Source organism: Ranitomeya imitator, chromosome 1 (assembly GCF_032444005.1).
Source record: "Ranitomeya imitator isolate aRanImi1 chromosome 1, aRanImi1.pri, whole genome shotgun sequence".
In the NCBI taxonomy this organism is placed as follows: Eukaryota; Metazoa; Chordata; class Amphibia; order Anura; family Dendrobatidae; genus Ranitomeya; species Ranitomeya imitator.
In genome coordinates, this window is record NC_091282.1 from 403,882,019 (window position 1) to 403,904,119 (window position 22,101).

General features: G+C 50.2%; 1 protein-coding gene across 2 annotated transcripts in view; it reads right to left on the minus strand.

Annotated features, from left to right (window-relative positions):
• NAA35 (N-alpha-acetyltransferase 35, NatC auxiliary subunit) overlaps nt 1-22,101 on the minus strand; it is a 109,143-nt gene that overhangs the window by 62,767 nt on the left and 24,275 nt on the right. For both annotated transcript variants that reach the window (XM_069762456.1, XM_069762463.1), the window contains exon 12: nt 11,508-11,686. In XM_069762456.1, the coding sequence (XP_069618557.1) occupies nt 11,508-11,686 (179 nt within the window). The remainder of the gene's footprint in view (nt 1-11,507; nt 11,687-22,101) is intronic.

Here is a 22,101-nt window from a genome sequence, read left to right on the forward strand (position 1 = left end):
CGCAGGAGAGGGTACGGGGAGGTATACTCGCCGTGCTCGCCTGTTGATGGTTCGGGGGAGATCAGAACCTTGAAAGGAACTGTCGCCCCCTTCACTCCGTTAATTAAAAAATAAAAATTTACAGAAAAGTAAAAAATAAAATAAAAACGTTGTGGTCTGAAACAGACCCATGTGCCTCCTACAGACACTAAGCAAGAACTGGTTAGCTGAGAGCCAGCAGGAGGGTGTATACTGCAGGGGAGGAGCCGAGAGCCAGCAGGAGGGTGTATACTGCAGGGGAGGAGCGGAGCCAGCAGGAGGGTGTATACTGCAGGGGAGGAGCTGAGAGCCAGCAGGAGGGTGTATACTGCAGGGGAGGAGCCGAGAGCCAGCAGGAGGGTGTATACTGCAGGGGAGGAGCCGAGAGCCAGCAGGAGGGTGTATACTGCAGGGGAGGAGCTGAGAGCCAGCAGGAGGGTGTATACTGCAGGGGAGGAGCTGAGAGCCAGCAGGAGGGTGTATACTGCAGGGGAGGAGCTGAGAGCCAGCAGGAGGGTGTATACTGCAGGGGAGAAGCTGAGAGCCAGCAGGAGGGTGTATACTGCAGGGGAGGAGCTGAGAGCCAGCAGGAGGGTGTATACTGCAGGGGAGGAGCTGAGAGCCAGCAGGAGGGTGTATACTGCAGGGGAGGAGCTGAGAGCCAGCAGGAGGGTGTATACTGCAGGGGAGAAGCTGAGAGCCAGCAGGAGGGTGTATACTGCAGGGGAGGAGCTGAGAGCCAGCAGGAGGGTGTATACTGCAGGGGAGGAGCGGAGAGCCAGCAGGAGGGTGTATACTGCAGGGGAGAAGCTGAGAGCCAGCAGGAGGGTGTATACTGCAGGGGAGAAGCGGAGAGCCAGCAGGAGGGTGTATACTGCAGGGGAGGAGCTGAGAGCCAGCAGGAGGGTGTATACTGCAGGGGAGGAGCGGAGCCAGCAGGAGGGTGTATACTGCAGGGGAGGAGCTGAGAGCCAGCAGGAGGGTGTATACTGCAGGGGAGGAGCCGAGAGCCAGCAGGAGGGTGTATACTGCAGGGGAGGAGCCGAGAGCCAGCAGGAGGGTGTATACTGCAGGGGAGGAGCCGAGAGCCAGCAGGAGGGTGTATACTGCAGGGGAGGAGCTGAGAGCCAGCAGGAGGGTGTATACTGCAGGGGAGGAGCGGAGAGCCAGCAGGAGGGTGTATACTGCAGGGGAGGAGCGGAGAGCCAGCAGGAGGGTGTATACTGCAGGGGAGGAGCTGAGAGCCAGCAGGAGGGTGTATACTGCAGGGGAGGAGCGGAGAGCCAGCAGGAGGGTGTATACTGCAGGGGAGGAGCTGAGAGCCAGCAGGAGGGTGTATACTGCAGGGGAGGAGCGGAGAGCCAGCAGGAGGGTGTATACTGCAGGGGAGGAGCGGAGAGCCAGCAGGAGGGTGTATACTGCAGGGGAGGAGCTGAGAGCCAGCAGGAGGGTGTATACTGCAGGGGAGGAGCGGAGAGCCAGCAGGAGGGTGTATACTGCAGGGGAGGAGCTAACTTTCTTTGTATCACTTAGTGTCAGCCTCCTGGTGGCAGCAGCATACACCCCCACGGTCTGTGTGCCCCAATGAGGCGAAGGAGAAAATAACTTTGAATCAAAGTACGGTAGATAAAATTGGATCTACATATTGTGTCTAACACTGAACACACTTGTGAGGAAAGATCAACACATTTCGACTTGCATCTTAGTCATGATCTGACCTGAAAACCAGGTAGTACAAATATATAGCATTTCAAATCAATCTGATCGGTTGCATAATAAAATTAACATTTATGCTAAATACAATAGAAAATTGTGCTTAAAAACAGGTGTGACAGAAACTGAAAACAGCGTTTCTATAAAATGAATTTGATGAAACAAAATGAAGTCCTGCCCTGCATTTAGACAATATATGTCAGAAGTTAGGGAAAATTGCATTTAAATAAGGACTCAATACCGAGTGATTAAATCATGCCTTGCATTTAAACCATGCGGAATTTGTGTATAACACACATCCAGTAGGATGCGTTTATGGTTCCCACCTCTGGATGGTTTGTAAACTTTCTCTATTCCGCAAAATTTGAAATGAGCTAGGTTTCCATTGTGGATGTTAGCAAAATGCGCAGATGCAGCAGATGCCTTTATTGCCATGGGACTAGCCGCATCTGAAAGGTGGCGTCTAATGCGGACTCTTAATTCACACGCTTTGTAGCGATTCGCTTCGCATTTGAAAAAAAAACCTTTAGCGTTAAGCCCGGTTCCTTGGTTGAATGATTTGTTTTACTCTCAAAAAGGCTGGGGGACAAAATTGAGGGGAGCGAATCGCTGCAAAGCGTGTGAATAAGCACAAAAAGGGGATCATTTTTATTCCACTTCTAGTTCCTCTAATTTCTTGATATGTGATTTCATAAATTGCAACACGACAAAGTAGTGTATTTAATAGAGTGTACCGAACGCAAAGTATAGTGTACAGGCTGTGTGTGGCTCTCCTTTCTACACTGACAGAATGCAGCCTGCGACAACCAGGATCGCTCTCTATGGTTGGCTGCTTGAGGGAAAGGGAATTTCTCCAAACTTCTTCAGACACTAAATTACTTCTGATACAAGTGGTCTACCAACGCAAGTCACAGAAGCATTATTCAAAATTGACTTAAAATACACAAAAGTCCCTATACATCATAATTAGCAAGCACCTACTTTCCTAATTGTCACCGTGTGATCACCAGACCTTCGTACAGTTAACTTATTCATAGTGTACCAAGAAAAATTCCCTTATGAGCGGGAGAAACGCTCTTCACATAGAATTGCCCGAATTCATTAGGACTGGCATTTAGTATGCAGGAATAAGATATAATACAATAAGCCAAATGTATTAAAAGGTGAATGCCACTTAATGAATTCGGTGCATCTTAGGCTAGATTCACACTGCGTTGTGTGAACCCGTTTAACGGACTACGTTACACCGCGGCATAACGCAGTGTAACGTAGTCCGTTAACGCCGCCATTGCTTGTAATGGCGAACGCATCGCTAGCGCACACCCACATTGGGCGTGCAATAGCGATGTGCCGTCATTTGAGTGACGGACTTCGAACGCTGCTTGCAGCGTTCGCGGCCCGTTCCTCGCTAGCGCAGATCGGGCATCTGCGCTAGCGGGATCAGCAAACGCGATCTCTTTTGGGACATTGCGTTAGCGCAGTCCATAGCGCTATGCGCTAAACGGACTGCCCTAACGCAATGTGAACCTAGCCTTATTAGTAAACTGGATTAACATTTCGGGTGTAAAAATTGCTGGCACTATCGAGGAGCTTGATGGTCAGACATGTCCCGCCACGGCTCTTCCGTAGCTCACTTTGACAGAGATAACTGAAACGAGCACAAAAACACTTTTAGGCTATGTGCACACGTTCAGGATTTCTTGCAGAAATTTCCTGAGCAAAACCGCACATTTTCTGCAAGAAATCCGCATGCGCTTTTTGTGCGTTTTTTTTCCAGAGCTTCTCAATGCATTAAATAGAGGGGAAAACGCGAAAAATCTGCAAAATTAATGAACATGCTCTGTTTTTACCGCGATTCGTTTTTTTTTGCGGAAAAAAAAACACATGTGCACAAAAATTGCGGAATGCATTCTAAATGATGGGATGCATAATGTATGCGTTTTTTATGCGCTTTTATAGCGGAAAAAAAACACGAAAAATCCACTACATGTGCACACAGCCTAAAAATGCTAAATTTCCGACTTTTCAAAGTGTCTTACGTCAGTTTTCTGGCAAAACCAATTTAAAAGAATTGCCCCAAATGTGGTTAAAATAATGACAGCAATGCACAGCATGCCGTACTACTAAAGTGAATATAAATAAATATTTAGAATTCAGAATATTCTAAATATTTTTCTATCTACTGGCTAACACGGTACCAAGATATATTTCTTTCCTGTATAAATGTATGGTGTGTGCGCGATATACATTGCTCAAAAAATAAATAAATAAAGAGAACACGTAACCCATTGGTGACAGAGCCAATTTTGGCCTTAATGTCCAAGCCAAATTTTACAATTTGGAACAATGTGACTTTATGAGGTAATAACTCTGGAACGCTTTAACAGATCCCACCGATTTGGAGACTTTTTTTTCGTGACATATTGTACTTTATGATAGTGGTAAAATTTCTTCAATATGACTTGCGTTTTGTGGGGGAAAAAAATGGAAATTTGGCAAAAATTTAGAAAATAATGCAATTTTCAAACTTAATTTTTATGCCCTTAAACCAGTTATATCACAATAGTTAATAAAACAGGATTTTTGGTTGCTTACCGTAAAATCTGTTTCTTGAAGCCTCCATTGGGGGACACAGGAACCATGGGTGTATGCTGCTGCCACTAGGAGGCTGACACTATGCAAATAAAAAAGTTAGCTCCTCCTCTGCAGTGTACACCCCACCGACTGGCATTATACTCTTCAGTTAGTGAGAAAGCAGTAGGAGATAATGAAACAAGGTTGAAAAACCATAACCACAAACTTGAGAACTGTAACGTGAGAACAGTCATAGAACAGATAACAACAGAAAACATTGGGAGGGAGCTGTGTCCCCCAATGGAGGCTTCAAGAAACAGATTTTACGGTAAGCAACCAAAAATCCTGTTTTCTTTATCGCCTCTCATTGGGGGACACAGGAACCATGGGACGTCCCAAAGCAGTCCCAAGGGCGGGAAAACAGACTTCCATCAGGTCAGAGGACTCACCACTGCCGCCTGCAGGATCCTTCTGCCTAGGCTGGCGTCCGCCGATGCGTAGGTATGGACCTTGTAAAATTTGGCGAACGTGTGGATGGAAGACCAAGTTGCCGCTTTGCAAAGCTGTAGGGCGGAAGCCCTGTGGTGCACCGCCCAGGAGGCGCCGACTGCCCGGGTAGAGTGAGCCTTAATCCCAGGAGGGGGCACTCTGTTCTTGACCCGGTAAGCCTCCAAAATTGCCGTTCTGATCCAGCGAGCAATAGTCGCTTTAGAAGCCGGCTGGCCTCTGCGCGTGCCATCAGGAATGACGAAAAATGAATCCGTCTTCCGGAAAGAGGATGTTCTATCCAGATAAATCCTCGCTGCCCTGACTAGGTCCAGCTTGTTCAACGATCGCTCCAGAGGATGAGTCGGAGCTGGACAAAAGGAAGGTAGAACGATGTCCTCGTTGAGGTGGAAGGTGGAAACCACCTTAGGAAGAAAAGAAGGTGGAGGTCGGAAGACCACCTTGTCCTGGTGAATGACCAAAAACGGAGGGCGGCAAGACAGTGCCGCCAGCTCGGAAAAGCGGCGAATGGACGTGATGGCCACAAGAAAGGCCACCTTCCAAGATAAAACTGATAGAGGAATCTCCCTAAGAGGTTCAAAGGGAGAAACCTTCAAAACGTCCAGTACCAGGTTTAGGTCCCATGCCTCCACAGGGGCCCTGTACGGCGGGACGGCGTGGGCTACCCCCTGAAAGAAGGTCTTAATCTGTGGCCGAGAGGCCAAGGTCTTCTGAAAGAGGATGGAAAGCGCAGAGACCTGACCCTTCAGGGAACTAAGAGCCAGGCCCGAATCCAGTCCTGCCTGAAGGAAGGCCAAAAGAGAAGGCAGGGAAAAAACCATAGGCGGCACGCGGTTGGACTCGCACCAACGAAAGTAGGCCTTCCAGGTGCGGTAGTAGATCCTGGAAGACGAAGGCTTCCGAGCCTGAATCATGGTGTGAATCACCCGGTCCGAAAGGCCGGACGCTCTTAGAACCGCGGTCTCAACAGCCACGCCGTTAAACTGAGCGACCGAGAATTCGGGTGGCAGATCGGACCCTGGGACAGCAGATCGGGCCTGTCTGGAAGGCACCAGGGAGCGTCCGCGAGAAGGTTGACGAGCTCCGCGAACCAAGCTCTCCTGGGCCAATCCGGGGCGATCAGGATGACCGGCACCCCTTCCGCTTTGATCTTCTCCAACAGTTTGGGAAGTAATGGAAGGGGTGGGAACAGATAGGGCAGCTCGAACTGTGATCAAGGAATGGCCAGAGCATCGACGCCCACTGCGAGAGGATCGCGTGACCTGGAGATGAATTGTGGAACCTTCCTGTTGATCCGAGACGCCGTGAGATCCACATCCGGAGTTCCCCATCGAAGACAAATCTGATGGAAGACCTCCGGATGCAGGGACCATTCCCCTGCCGCGAGACCCTCGCGGCTGAGGAAGTCGGCGGCCCAGTTTTCTACGCCGGGGATATGCACCGCGGATATCACCGGAACCGTTGCCTCTGCCCAAAGGAGGATCTTGGACACCTCGGCAAGGGCCAAGGAGCTCCGAGTCCCCCCCTGATGGTTGACATATGCCACAGCCGTGGCATTGTCCGTCTGGATCCGGACTGGAAGGCCCCTGAGGATCCTTTCCCAATGGCGGAGGGACAGAAAGATGGCCCGAATTTCGAGGACGTTGATCGGCAGCGCGGACTCCTGCAGCGACCAACGGCCCTGAACCGTCAGGTGGCGAAAAACCGCACCCCAGCCGATCAGGCTGGCATCCGTTGTCACCACCTGCCAGTGAACCGGAAGGAAGGACCTGCCCTGGGAGATGAGAGGAGACGTCAGCCACCAGTTGAGAGACCGCTTGACCCGAAAGGAGAGTCTGATCGGCCGATCCAGGGAGAAGACCGACCTGTCCCACTGAGACAGAATGGCTTGCTGAAGGGGTCGAGAATGGAATTGGGCGAAGGGAATCGCTTCCAAGGTAGCTACCATCCTCCCCAGAACCTTCATGGCCGATCGGAGGGAGGGAGGCCGAGGACCCTGGAGCAAGAGAATGTCCCGACAAAGGGTGGATCTCTTGTCCTTGGGAAGGAAGACTCTGGACTGACGAGTGTCGAAGAGCATGCCCAGAAAGATGATGCGCTGAGAAGGAATAAGGCAGGACTTCTTCCGGTTGACCAGCCATCCGAAACGGGATAAGGTGTCGAGAACAATGGACAAGCTTTCGTGGGCCTGAGCAAAGGACGGAGCCTTGATGAGGATGTCGTCGAGGTATGGAAACAGAACCAAGCCTCTGACTCTCAAAATGGCCATCAGCGCCGCCATGATTTTCGTGAACACCCTTGGCGCGGTTGCGAGACCGAACGGCAGGGCGACGAACTGAAAATGATCTTGTTGCACTGCGAAGCGCAGGAAACGGTGATGTCCGGGAAATATTGGAACATGTAGCTAGGCGGCTTGGATATCTATAGAGCATAGAAATTCCTGAGCCTCCATGGAAGCAATTACTGAACGAAGGGATTCCATCCTGAAGTGTCTCAGGCGAACCCTCCTGTTCAACAATTTGAGGTCCAGAATGGGACGAACCTTGCCGTCTTTTTTCGGTACTACAAAGAGGTTCGAGTAGAAACCCGTGTACCGTTCCTTTTCTGGGACGGGAACGATTACCCCGGATTTGAGCAGAGAAGCGATGGCTGCGAAGAAGCCCGGAACCAAAGCGGGATCTTTTGGAGGACGAGATTGGAAGAAACGATCTCTGGGTCGGGAGGCGAACTCTATTTTGTATCCCGAAGACACAACTTCCCTGACCCATGCATCCTCTACTGCGGAAATCCAGACGTCCCTGAAACGGAGAAGACGGCCCCCCAACCTGGGAGTTGGGCTGGAGTCTTGCCGAGAGTCATGCGGAAGTGGATCTTCCAGTCCTGGGCCTGGACGATCTACCCTGGGAATAGCGAGGACGCCAGGACGGAGTGGGCCTGAAGGACACCGCCTTCTTCTCTTGACGTGCCTGTGGCCTCTGTTGCTGCTGGGAAAAGGAGTTTGATGCAGCGAAGCGACGAAAAGGCCGGAACGAGCGAAACTGCCGTCTAGGAGGAGGGCGACAAGGTTTAGCCTGGGGGAGAAGGGAACTTGTGCCCCCAGTGGCGTCCTTAATGATCTGGTCCAGCTGGGAACCAAAGAGACGAGAGCCCTGGAAGGGCAGACTAGTGAGGGACTTTTTGGAGGACAAGTCCGCCTGCCAGGCTTTGAGCCAAACGGTCCGGCGGATGGCAACGGCATTGCTGGAAGCCTGAGCCGCACAAGAGGCGACATCCAGGGAGGCGGAAACCAGGTATTCACCAGCGAGGGAAATCTGGTTGGCAAGTTCCGCTAATTGCGCGGGAGGACCCCCGTCCAGGATACCTCGCCGCAGATCCTTGGCCCATTTTGAGATGGATTTTGAGGCCCAAGTGGAAGCAAAGGCCGGGCATAGCGCTGCTGAAGCCGCTTCGAAGGCAGATTTTGCGAAGGATTCTATAACTCTGTCGTTAGAATCCTTCAGAGACGCTCCGCCGGACAGTGGGAGCACCGTGTTGGTGGACAGCCTGGACACAGGTGGATCCACCGAGGGAGAGACCGTCCAATTGGCGGTAAGATCTGGTGAAAAAGGATATAACACCCCAGGCGTTTTCCCCTCTGAAAACGTCTGGTCGGATTCTCTCTCTCTCTGGCCAGGATTTCCTCGAATTCAGGATGAGGGGCAAAAAATTTTGAAGGTGGTTTGGCCCGTCTAAACGAAACCGCCTGATCTGCGGGTTCCGTAGAGGGATCCTTAATGCCACAGGTTTGGTTTATAGCCCGAATGAGGTTCTGGACCGACTCACTCATGGTGGCGATTTGGCTAGGATCCAACTCCGACATCTCCTCTGAGGGCGCATCAGATAAAGCCTCGCCTGACTCAGGGGAGGAGGAACGGTGCGACACCAACCGCGGGGGAGGGCCGTGCGGCGAGATGGAACGCGAAGAGGACTCAGACCGACGTTCCTGTCTGGACCTTTTGTGGCTAATCAAGGAGGGCTCGGGCGGCGGTTCCTGCGACCCGCTGGCCACTGCAGGGGTCTGCAGGGGTAACCGATCCAGCGCGGACACCAGGGTTTGAGACACCCGTGATAAATCGGCCACCGATTGTGACAGAGAAGCGGCCCAGCCTGGGATGGGGGGGATCACTCTCGGGCGGAACAGCCGGGGGATCCTGGGCGGTGGGAGCAATCGGGTTGCTGCAGGACTGACACAGCGGGGAGGACTGACCTGAGGGAAGTTTGCTGTTACAGGACGAACATGCAAAGTACGTGACTAAGGTAGTAGATGAAGAAGAAGTAGGGGGGCGAGAGCGGCCCCCTTTAGAGGAAGACATTTTGAGGGACCCTGAAGATGCCAGTTGGTTAGGGGACAGTGGGCAGAGGGGGGTGTCAGACTGCAGTGCAGCTACTCACGGACCCGGTCCTGGAAGATGTCCCACTTGTCCTTGGTGGAGAAATCCCCTGGTGCTGAGCTCACAGAAGATGCGGGCGAAGGAGCGTGGTGCGCTGCGTGAGGCACTGCAAGGGCTGCTGCTGTGGTGTGAAGCGATGCTCACACCAGACGAGTGTCCCACGAGGAAGGGGGCGGAGCTAGACGCAGAGGCGCCGGTGGGCAGGTCATAGTATGTCGGGCGGGAAAAAAGCCCGCCCGCAGAAGAGGAAGAGACAGATCCGAAGACCGGAAGTAGGCCCGGCCGAAGCCGGGGCTTAAATTAGGAACCGGCGGCCGGGAAACGAGCCGCGGCGCCGGTAGAGCGCCGGAGCTATGCGCCGCGACGGGAGGCTGGCGGCACAGGCGCCGCAGCCTGCTAGGCTGCGCCGCTGAAGGGCGCCGCAGATCCACCTCCTGCGGCGCCGTAGCAATGCGCCGCGACGGGAGGCTGGCGGCACAGGCGCCGCAGCCTGCTAGGCTGCGCCGCTGAAGGGCGCCGCAGATCCACCTCCTGCGGCGCCGGAGCAATGCGCTGCAGCGATAAGCAGCGCGATAGACTGCAGGGCTGCTGCGCAGAGGACTGTGCCCAGTGAAAAACCGCAGCGCTGATAGTGCGCCGCGGAAAGGAGCGAACAGCAGCCAAGAGCTGTCAAGAAAGAAGGTGCTGGTCACGGGTGAGAGCGCTGCGGCCAGAAAACAGGCGCCGCAGCCTGCTCAGAATGGGGAAAATGCTGGAGCTCCAGGATCACCGATAAAATATCGACCGCGCCGCAAGGTTACAGGCGATGACCGGGTAAGAGAGGGTCACCGTCTGGGAGCCCTAACAAGAATCCCCCCCCTAACAAGGATCTGGGATGGGATAGGGGAAATACTCACCTAAAAAACATCCCACGCCGTACTAACCTTAAAAGAGGGTGAGACATCCAGGGCTGATGGACGTCCTCGTCTCCTCCAACCGATAGGCTCTGGTGGGCGGGTGGATGACGGAGCCAGGACCGGACTTCTGAGCACGCTGGTGTGCCAGGATCTTGGTCCTGGTGAGGGATCTGTGAGGATACGGGGTGGCAGTACACACCGTACTCATAGTCCGCTTGTGGGAATACAGGTGTGACTGTTCACCCTGTATCCCTCCGAGGAAAACTGAAAGAAAACGACGCACATTGAGGTAGATAAGGGTCTAATGAAAGACCCGTGTCCACCTCCTACTGACACTAAGCTAAACTGAAGAGTAGAATGCCAGTCGGTGGGGTGTACACTGCAGAGGAGGAGCTAACTTTTTTATTTGCATAGTGTCAGCCTCCTAGTGGCAGCAGCATACACCCATGGTTCCTGTGTCCCCCAATGAGAGGCGATAAAGAAATAACATTTCCCACATATTTACATCTGCATCATTTTTTAAACTTTTTTTTTTTGTTAAAAGGGTTAAAGGGAGTCTGTCACCCCCAAAATCGTAGATGAGTTAAGCCCACCGGCAGGTTATATTATACTCACGCAGGGGCGGTCCCGGTTCTGTTCTGGTCCGATGGGCGTCGCGGTCTGGTCCGGGGCCTCCCATCTTCTTACGATGACGTCCTCTTCTTGTCTTCTTGCTGCGGCTCCGGCGCAGGCGTACTTTACTTGCCCTCTTGAGGGCAGAGCAAAAGTACTGCCATGCGCAGGTGCCGGGCCTCTCTGACAATAGTCTATCACATCAATGTGGCATGCAAATGACACTCTGCTCCAGCTCTGCTGTGAGCGTGATCAGAGTCTCAGTACTCTGTAATCCGATCCTTTCGCATCAAAGAATCAGAGCACAGCTGCGGAAGAGATGGAAAAAGTAATTTCTCCATCTCCTCTGCTGCCAGTGGGATTCGCACTGCACTCAGTGCAATATTTCACACACACACATGAATTTGGCATGCAATCCCAGCATGCTGCGTTTTTTGTTGCTGTCTGATCGGAGCAGGAAAATTAGAAAACGCTACTGAGAACAGAAGCATAGGATTAAATTGGTATGAATCTAATCGCATTCATCCGATTTAACTGTAAGAGGGGAGTGAGCCCAAATAGTCATTAATTCTAACATGGCTTTACAGTGAAAAATAAAAATGTTTTCATGGCCAAAGAAAAAAAAAATAAACAGGTTGGACTTGCTGGCGATCCTGAAATGAGCTTTTCTTTGTTTTACCTGTCTTTACAACTGATTAAGAGATACACACATTCAAATGTAACATACCAGAATATTCTGAATATCTCTACCACTTACCAGTATACTGTGAAGGTTAGTTAAGGTGACAACATCACACACAGTTTTTATCCGGTCAATTAGTTTATAAAAATAATTCACCATTTCTTCTTTCTTAATTATTTTTGCATAACGAGGAAACGTTGGTGGAAGCAACCTCTGGTTGACTAAGGGCTCAAATCCCATCATGATTGGGTGATCTAAGTAGAAAGAAGAGTTTTTTGATTAACGACATCATAGAAGAAATGCAAACATTCCTGCAAATATATGCTATGTTATGGAAATTGGTGTAGGTAATCTGGAGTACACCAAGGGGCTACTATAGCAAAGCATAAAGCGATATACAGAAGTTCATCACGGTCATTATTACACCTCCTTCATACCTCATTCATTGGCTTACCAGTCAGTGTGGTCTGATCTATGTTTAACCCCTTGGGCTAAGTTCACATTGCGTTAACAGCAGCCCATTCAATACATACGTTAACGGGCTGCTGTTAACGCAAGTGCCGATATGTCATCGTGCTAGCACAGATAGAGCTAACAGATGCTCTATCTGCGCTAGGAGTGACGGACCCGGAAACACTGCAGCCTGCCTCCCAGGATCCGTCACTCAATGATGGCACATCGCTAGCGCACGCCCATTATGGGTGTGCGCTAGCGATGCGCCCGAAATAGAGCTCAATGGCAGCATTAACGGACTGCGTTACACCGCGTTATGCCGCGTCTAACGGACTGCTAAAATGCAATCTGAACCTAGCCTTAGTGACAGAGCCAATTTGGTACTTAATGACCAGGCAAATTTTTACAATTCTGACCACTATGAAGTTGTAACTCTGGAATGCTTCCACGTATCCCACTGATTCTGAGAATTGTTTTTTCGTGACACATTGTACTTCATGTTAGTGGTAACATTTCTTTAATATAACTTGCATTTATTAATGGAAAAAAAAAGCAAATTTGTAAAAATTTTGAACATTTTGCAATTTTCAAACTTTTAATTTTTGTACCCCTTAAATCAAAGAGTGATGTCACACAAAATAGTTAACAAATAACATTTATCACATGTCTACTTTACATTAGCACAATTTTGGAAACAATTTATTTTTTCTTAGGATGTTATAAGGGTTAAAAGTTGACCAGCTATTTCTTTTTTTTTTTTCCAACAAAATTTACAATATGAGGCACCACCTCATATTTGAAGTGAGTTTGAGGGTTAATATAACAAAAAATACCCAAAGATGGCTCCATTCTAAAAACTGCACCCCTCAAGGTGCGCAAAACCACATTCAAGAAGTCTATTACTCCTTCAGGTGCTTCACAAGTACCAAAGCAATGTGGAAGGGAAAAAAATGAACATTTTACTTTTTTCACAAAAAAAAGAAAAAAAATTACTAGGGAACCTTTTTTTAATTTTTTTAAAAGGGTATCGGGACAAAACGGACCATGAAATTTGTTCTGCAATTTCTCCTGAGTATGTCGATACCGCGTATGTGTGGAAAAGCCACTGTCTGGACACATGGCAGGGCTCAGAAAGGAGGGAGCACCGTTTGACTCTTGAACGCAAAATTGGCTGGAATCAATGGGGGCGCCATGTTGCGTTTGGAAACCCCGATGTACCTAAACAGTGGAAACCCCCCAAATTCTAACTCCAACCCTAGCCCCAACCCCATCCCCAACCCTAACGGAAAAATGAAAATACTATTTATTTTATTATTTATTTTACCTAAGGGAGTGATAAAGAGGGGTTTGATTTACTATTTTTTTTTTAATTTGGTCACTGTGATAAGGTTTATCATAGTGATCAAAATGAAGCAATAGGAAAAATTTCCTATTGTTGCCAGGTGTCAGCCGGCAGTTCTCGGCGGGCGCACTGCACATGCGTCCGCCATTTTCTACCAGGAAGAAGACGCCGGGGGTCAGGAAGGGTCATTTGGAAGATTATTGAGACTATACCTTAAACAGTCATCACCCTCTTATAGTCTACTTTTGATCAAGATATATTTCCGAATATTTTTGTGTATTATGTTGCATACATGAGTGTGGGCATGCTTTTGCTTGTAGTGCCATTTTTTACCTTATTTTGCCTAAATATAGGGATTTTTGTGTACTCACCGTAAAATCCTTTTCTCCGAGCCATTCATTGGGGGACACAGACCATGGGTGTATGCTGCTGCCACCAGGAGGCTGACACTAAGTAATACAAAAAAAGTTAGCTCCTCCCCTGCAGTATACACCCTCCTGCTGGCTCCCAGCTAACCAGTTCGGTGCAAAAGCAGTAGGAGATCAATACCGACATATAAGCGTAAAACATGTCACATTATGTATGAGAGTGTAACATATCAAAAGATAAAAAACAAAGCATAAGCTAATAACAGGGTGGGAGCTGTATCCCCCAATGAATGGCTCGGAGAAAAGGATTTTACAATGAGTACACAAAAATCCCTATTTCTCCTTCGCCTCATTGGGGGACACAGACCATGGGACGTCCCAAAGCAGTCCCTGGGCGGGGACAACATCAGATCAGGCCGTGTAACCGCTACTTACAAATGCGCCACCGCGGTCTGCAAAGTCCGCCTGCCCAGACTCACATCTGTGGAAGTATGTGAATAATAGTGCTTCAAGAAAGCATGCGGACTGGAGGAATTCGCAAGCTTGCGGTCGTGCTTGCCGACGTCTGGTGCCTAGAGCCCTCAGACAGGGAAATAGGCTGACATCTAACCCGGAAGGACTCCTGGATGGAGAAAAGAATCCACCAGGCTAAAATGGCCGAAGAAACGGCTAAACCCTTCCTGCGACCGTCAGGAAGCCTACTTACCATCGAGGAACCCAAGTAAAGTGTCCAACCTTTGGAAGGACGCCGTCCTCGATACGTACCCACTCGGAGCACTCACTTCTTCCAGATTATGGGGAACCCCTTCAGTCTTGTGGACTGAAGCCGAAAGAGATGAGAGGACGATGCCCCTGCAACAGTGGGAATACAATACCGCCTTGGCAACGAGGGAAGGGGATGGCTTGAGGGCAACCCTGCCTTGATGGTAATAAGGAAAAAAGACAAAGAACAGAACGACGAGTTCAGAAGACTCGTCAGGAGGACAAGAACGCAGAGAAAGAAGGGAAGGGACCTTCCCTGATAGTAAAGTCTGTACGGATCAAAAAAGGAGTCCACTGTAAGATGCCCAGGACCATTAAGGTCCCACGGATCTAACGGTACGCGGTAGGGAAGAACTACAGGTTAAGGGTCCATAATTCCAGTTTTGTCGCAATAAGACGGAAAAATACTAGAACCGTAAGCGAGAAAACCTGACATGGTCAGTGCGGGTCTCCCGGGATCACTGGGGCCCTTCCTGCTTCCGAAAAGATCTCAGACGTAGAGGAAGAGGGGTTATAGAAATTGGTACCATGGAAGAACAGAGCATGCAAAGGCAAAAAAGGAAATCCAGCTCAACGAGGCAGTGAAAAGTAAAACTTGGTACTTTTATTCACTTCATATTGGAAGCAGAGAGTAAAACATCAGCACAAAATAATAATAAAAACACTATCTACGCGTTTCAGGTGGCAACGCACCCTTAATCATGATAATTAGTGTATGGCTTGTTCCGTGCTTTTTATAATGGCACCCGGAAAAACCGGTCAAGAACAGAGCATGCACTGCGATGGTCCTGGAGCGAGGCCAGACCATGAACGGAGTACATTGGCGTTCAGCTTGGACGCCATCTGACCTACATCTGGAGAACTCCAGTGAAGGCAGATCCGATGGAAGACTTCCGAGTGAAGTTCCCACTCACTTGAGGAGAAAACCTGACGGCTGAATATGTCTGCCGCCTAGTGTTCTACTCCAGGGATATGTACTGTTGAGATCACCGAATGATAGATCTCGGCTCATCAGATAGTGCGAGGTACCTTGGCCATGGCGCTTGACTGTGGGTACTTGCTAGATGGTTAACGTGTGGCACAGCCGTGGCATTATCCAACTGAAGACCCGCCAAAAGGCAGTGGACCTGCTGTAGGATCAGTCGTACCGTTCGGATCTCCAGAGAAAAGAGCGGGAGAAGAAGACTGGCATTGGTATTCCCTAATAACCGTTGGACCAGGAGAAGGCTCTGGACAAGGAAGAGTTCAGAGACTACCCTTTGAAAGCCTGATTGACTTGCAGAAAACGAGCGCAGCAAAGGAAAACGCTTCCATTGTCGTCTTTTTTTTTTTTTTTTTTTTTCAGAACCCTCCTAGCGAATTTGACTGAACCGAGGGAATGAGTGATCAAGTGCACAAGCTCTCTGTTGAAGGGCCACGACCTTGACTCGAGAGAGAATAACCATCCTTCTTGGGCCGGATCATCCTCAAAGAGGATCTGCTGGACTGGGCATGAGGAAAAAACTTGTCTAAGTTTAGCTGTTAGACCAGTTGAGAGGGTATTGCAAGTCATGTAGACGACTCAGCGTAGTCCTAGAAGAGCGGCTACAAAGTCGACCAAATAGGGCAGGACGATCATGCTTCTAAGGTGCAAGAAGCACATGACAACCGTCATGACCCTTGCGACCACTCTGGTGTGGTAGCCAGGCCGGAGGGCAAGGTCGTGACTTGAAAAAGCTGTTCGCGAATGGAAAGGCGAAGAGAATTATTGTAGAGAGGAGAAATAGACATGTGAGGGTAAGAATCCCGAATGTCGATGGATGCCAGAAAAATCCACCTCTATCTGTTGAAGTAATGGCTGAGCGGAGGAACCCCATCCGAAAAAAGGAGGACCTTGTGAAAGGTTGTTAGAAGTTTGAGGTCCAGGAATGGTGACACTTTTCATTCCCTCCTTTTTGGAACCAAGATCCCTTAGATCTAGACTGTCCTGGACAATGCTTCCACTGCTGGTTGGGTCTGTAGAGGAGATACGATCCCCTGCTTGTCTCCCGTTCAGAAGATTTGATTGGCCAGCTATACTGTTGAAAACGAAGTAGTTAAGGTCTCTGACCAGGAGACTATTGGTCAAGCAACTCATGTGGCGGCTAAGGAAGGGTAGAGCGCTGAACCCGAAAACACAAGACGGAACGAACTAGATTTGCTATCCGACCGTCTGTGGTATCTTAATTGATGATACACCGGCCAGATACTGGTAGGTATACCACAAGAAATTCTACCCGGATAGTCTGCCCAGTGGCAGAATGCGGGACTGCAACCAACAGGTCTCTGCCATTGTCGTGCAGAGTAGAAAATAAGGAACCCTCGATCCACCCTCTTCTTAACAGGGACGTGGAGAGGAATCGTCTGCTTTCTTGCATCTGATACAAAGGGGGGGGGGGGAAACCCTCCTTGTTAGGACGCCACAAATGTGTGCCTCCGTACATGCCCAGAGTTCCGAGTGGACAGGACAGGATGTCTGGCGATAGGCCTGGATGCAGAAGAGGATACATGGAGGCGACACTCCGTGTGTTCGTCTGTTGAAGGTGTGGGAGGAAATCGGAGCCCTTTAAAGGACCCGTCGTCCATAAAAATCCGACCAGGTATGGCATCCTACTTAGAGGTTTCTGTCCTGCATACCCCGTCAATTTGTTGATGGAGATTTTCTAGAGCCTGTACGTTTTTCTAGAATACTTGCGGCCCCTGCTAGCCGATGGCTCCCATTGTAGGAGAGGGAGCATGTAGAGTGCTCCGGCGCTCAGTTAGGGTGACCAGCTTAGGATAGATGATGTGCCCTTAAGACCAGTAAATACTGGTCATGTGCCTTTAAGACTAGGGAGTACTGGTCATGAGCCTTTAAGACCAGGGAATACTGGTCTTGTGCCTTAGTAAGATGACGTACTGTTCATGTGCCTTTAAAAGCAGGGCATGCTGGACATGTGCCTTCAAGAACCAGGGCCTACTGGTCATGAGCCCTTAAGAACCAGGAAATACTTGACATGAACCTTTAAGTCCAGGACATACAGGTCATGTGCCCTTGAAACCAGGGCATGCTGATCATTTGCGTTTAAGACCAGGGCATACTGGTCATGAGCCTTTAAGTCCAGGGTATACTGGTCACGTGCCTTTAAGACCAGGGCATACTGGTCGTGTACCTTTAAGACCAGGGCATACTGGTCATGTGCCTTAAAAAGCCAGGGCATACTGGACATGGGCCTTTAAGACCAGGGCATACTGGTCATGTGTCTATAAGACCAGGGCATACTGGTCACGTGCCTTTAAGACCAGGAATACTGGTCGAGTGAGGAATGCTGGACATGTGCCTTTAAGACCAGGAAATACTGGTCATGTGCCTTTAAGACCAGGGCATACTGGTCATGTGCCTTTAAGACCAGGGTAAACTGGTCACGTGTCTTTAAGACCAGGGTATACTGGCCGTGTGCCTTTAGGACCAGGGTATACTGACCACGTGACTTTAAGACCAGGGTATACTGGTCACGTGCCTTTAAGACCAGGGTATACTGGTCACGTGTCTTTAAGACCAGGGTATACTGGTCACGAGTCTTTAAGACCAGGGCATACTGGTCATGTGTCTATAAGACCAGGGCATACTGGTCACGTGCCTTTAAGACCAGGAATACTGGTCGAGTGAGGAATGCTGGTCATGCGTCTTTAAGACCAGGAATGCTGGTCATGTGCCTTTAAGACGGGAGCCTACTGGCCATGTGCCTTTAAGACCAGGGCATACTGGCCATGTGCCTTAAGACCAGGGCATACTGGCCATGTGCCTTAAGACCAGGGCATACTGGCCATGAGCGTAAGGCCAGGGAAAGGTGGAGCCCCCTGAGGGAAACTGGAAGAGCCAGGATCGGCTCCTGAGCTCATTTGATTAAGAACTATGGGAAAAATGACCGGCTTCTGGCAGAGCAGAGAATGCTGGAGATGTGCCCCTTTTAAACTAGGGAACCCTTAAGACCAGGGAATGCTGGTCATGAGATTAATAAAAAGGCATGGAAAGCTGGGGAAGCACCTATGGGCCCAGCGACTACTGGGCATGAGTCTAAAATACCAAGGAATGAGGTCATGTACCCTTAAGACCCGTGCCTTTAAGACCGGAGCTTGCAGGAGAGCTGGAGATTGCAGGCCTTAAGTATATAAAAAACAGGGAAAGCTAGTCCCTTAATGCTGCCGGGGTGCGTGCGGGGGGGGACGGGGGGCGAATCACCTTACCGAGGTTCTGAGTCCCCCGACTGGAATACCGCTGACCTCAGCGCTGAAAAACCGCCGGCGGCAGCCCCTTCCAGAAAAACTAATGACCGGCAAATGGAGGAGGAAGAAGATGGCCGCCGAGATCTCGTCTGGAATGAGAAGCGCCTAAATAGGGGGGCGGAGCCGCTAGAATGAAGCAAGCGGTGGGCGGGGCTTCCCGGGATGCGGCCTAAACAGGGCCGAAGCCGGGGACTAAATTTATGGCTTCGGCCGGCGCGCACCCGCAGACTGAAGGGAAAAGTGCCGCGAAGCTCTGTGGGGACCCTGCCGCTATGGAGCCCTCCTCTGACCGCCGGAAAAACCCAAATCTCACGGAGCACTTACCCCAATATGAAGGGGATGGCAGATGCTGCAGGTCAGAGCTGTGCCCGGGTAGATAGGACGGTGCAGGGTTGGGGAGCCTCCATCCACCATCCCTGCAGAAGGGGGGTGGAGAGGAACCGTCTGCCTCCCCTTCCATCATCTGCTTTTTCAGTGGTGATGCAGTGGGGGCTGCTCGGACGCCACGCTGGAAGGTGCCTCTGTACAGCCGAGGGTAAAACCTGGTGGACAGGGCTGAATGTCCGGCAATAGGCCTGGCTGCAGAAGAGGATACTGAAGGTGAAACTCCAGTGCTCGTCTGATAAGGGAGGGGGGAGATCGGTGCCCTTGAAGGGGCCAGTCGCCCCTAGAATCAGCTCAGGCAGTGGCTTCCCACGTCGCAGGAGAGGATACGGAGAGGAAAACTCCCGTGCTCGCCTGTTGTTGGTTCGAGGAGATCGGAACATGAAAGAATCCGTCGCCCCATTCGACCGTAGTAAAAAGTAAAAAACGGTAAAAAAGAGTTCTTTGGGTCTGAATAGCAGACCCGTCCGTGTGCCTCCTACGGACACTAAGCAAGAACTGGTTAGCTGGGAGCCAGCAGGAGGGTGTATACTGCAGGGGAGGAGCTAACTTTTTTTGTATTACTTAGTGTCAGCCTCCTGGTGGCAGCAGCATACACCCATGGTCTGTGTCCCCCAATGAGGCGAAGGAGAAAAAGTCTTTTATACCTTTCTAAGTATTGCTTCTCTTCATTTTGTTTGGACCTCACATTCATTATTTTCCTCCTTATTCACTTATTCTGAATCCAAATGGTCTGCCATTTATATGTCCATTAGCAAGTATATATGGTTACATACCTTAACGCCCATTTAGTATTTAGTACAGAGATATACAGTATATACTATTGTTATGTTCAGTGTGTGCTTTCTATGCATAATACATGCAACCTCCTTTTATTTATGATTGCAGGTTAGGCTGGTTTCACATTTGCGGTTGCGTCCGCAGCGTTGCTGACACATACATCTGCATGCGTCTTGATTTCCTATCTTTAACATTGCAGACACAGGTGCCTGCGTTTGCATGCGTTTGCCCAGGTTTGCTTACGCATGCGTTTTTTTTCGAGGTGTGAGGCGGGGCACGGCTAACGCACCATGTTGGAATTTTTGAGGTGGCAAATTTCCGTCATCCGTCATGCGCATGTGGATGAGTGCGTTAAAAAACGCATTACTGTCTATGGGAACACATGTGTTCGATGCGCTTGAGTACTTTGGAATGCGCATGTCCAGGAACTGATTTAGACACGCCCACTGAGACACGCCCTCCTGGAAATATCAAACGTATGCACGTAAAAAGCGCAAATGCATGTAAAAACGCATGCAAACACTGCGGTTTTTTTTTCAGTCATGTGTAAGCTGATGCAGATAAAAACAGGATTTTTGGTTGCTTACCATAAAATATTTTTCTCGGAGCCTCCATTGGGGGATACAGGAACCATGGGTGTATGCTGCTGCCACTAGGAAGCTGATACTATGCACAAAAAAAAAGTTAGCTCCTCCTCTGCAGTGTACACCCCACCGACTGGCATTCTGAGCCTCAGTTAGCAAGAAAGCAAAAAGCAGTAGGAGAAAAAACAAGAAGGTTGAAAGAACATAACCACATATGTAAAAACTGTAAGCATGAAGACAGTCATAGAACACAGAACAACAGAAACTGGATAATATGGGAGGGTGCTGTGTCCCCAATGAAGGCTCCGAGAAACAGATTTTATGGTAAGCAACCAAAAAGCCTGTTCTCTATCGCCTCATTGGGGGACACAGGAACCATGGGACGCCCCAAAACAGTCCCTGGAGTGGGAAAAAACAGACTTCCATCAGGTCAGAGGATTCACCACTGCCACCTGCAAGATCCTTCTGCCTAGGCTGGTGTCCGCCAAAGCGTAGGTATGGACCTTGTAAAATTTGGCGAACGTGTGAATGGAAGACCAGGTTGCCGCTTTGCAAAGCTGTAGGGCGGAAGCCCCGTGTCGTGCACCGCCCATGAGGCGCCGACTGCCCATGTAGAGTGAGCCTTAACCCCAGGAGGGGGCACTCCGTTCTTGACCCGGTAAGCTCCCAAAACTGCCGTTATGATCCAGCGAGCAATAGTCGCCTTGGAAGTCGGCAGGCCTCTACGCGTGCCATCAGGAATGACGAAAAGAGAGTCTGTCTTCCGGAAAGAGGCCGTTCTAGCCAGATAGATCCTCACCTCCCTGACGAGGTCCAGCTTGTTCAACGATCGCTCCAGAGGAGAAGTCTGAGCTGGACAAAAGGAGGGTAGGACGATGTCCTCGTTGAGGTGGAAGGTGGAAACCACCTTAGGAAGGAAAGAAGGCAGAGGCCTCAAGACCACCTTGTCCTGGTGGATAACCAGGAAAGGAGGTTGGCAAGAAAGGGCTGCAAACTCGGGAACGCGCCGGATAGAGGTCATGGCCACAAGAAAGGCCACCTTCCAAGACAAGACTGACAGGGAAACCTCCCTGAGAGGCTCAAAGGGGGGAACCCTCAGCACCTCCAGAACAAGATTGAGATCCCATGAATCCACAGGCGCCCTGTACGGAGGGACAGCATGGGCTACTCCCTGAAGGAAAGTCTTGACCTGTGGCCGAGAAGATAATGTCTTCTGGAAGAGGATGGAGAGCGCAGAAACCTGGCCCTTTAGGGAACTAAGGGCAAGGCCCACATCCAGCCCTGCTTGAAGGAAGGCCAAAATGGAAGGCAGGGAAAAGGACATAGGTGAACCGTGGTTGGACTCGCACCAACGGAAGCCTTCCAGGTACGATAGTAGATCCTGGAAGACGAAGGCTTCCTAGCCTTATCATAGTATGAATCACCCGATCCGAAAAGCCTGACGCTCTTAGAACTGCGGTCTCAACAGTCACGGCGTTAAAACTGAGCGACCGAGAATTCGGGTGGCAGATCGGACCCTGAGACAGCAGATCGGGTCTGTCTGGAAGCCGCCAGGGGGCGTCCGCGAGAAGATTGATGATCTCTGCGAACCAAGATCTCCTGGGCCAATCAGAATGACTGGCACCCCTTCCGCCTTGATCTTTTTCAACAGCTTGGGAAGCAAGGGCAGGGGTGTAAACAGATAGGTGAGCACGAACTGCGACCAAGGAATG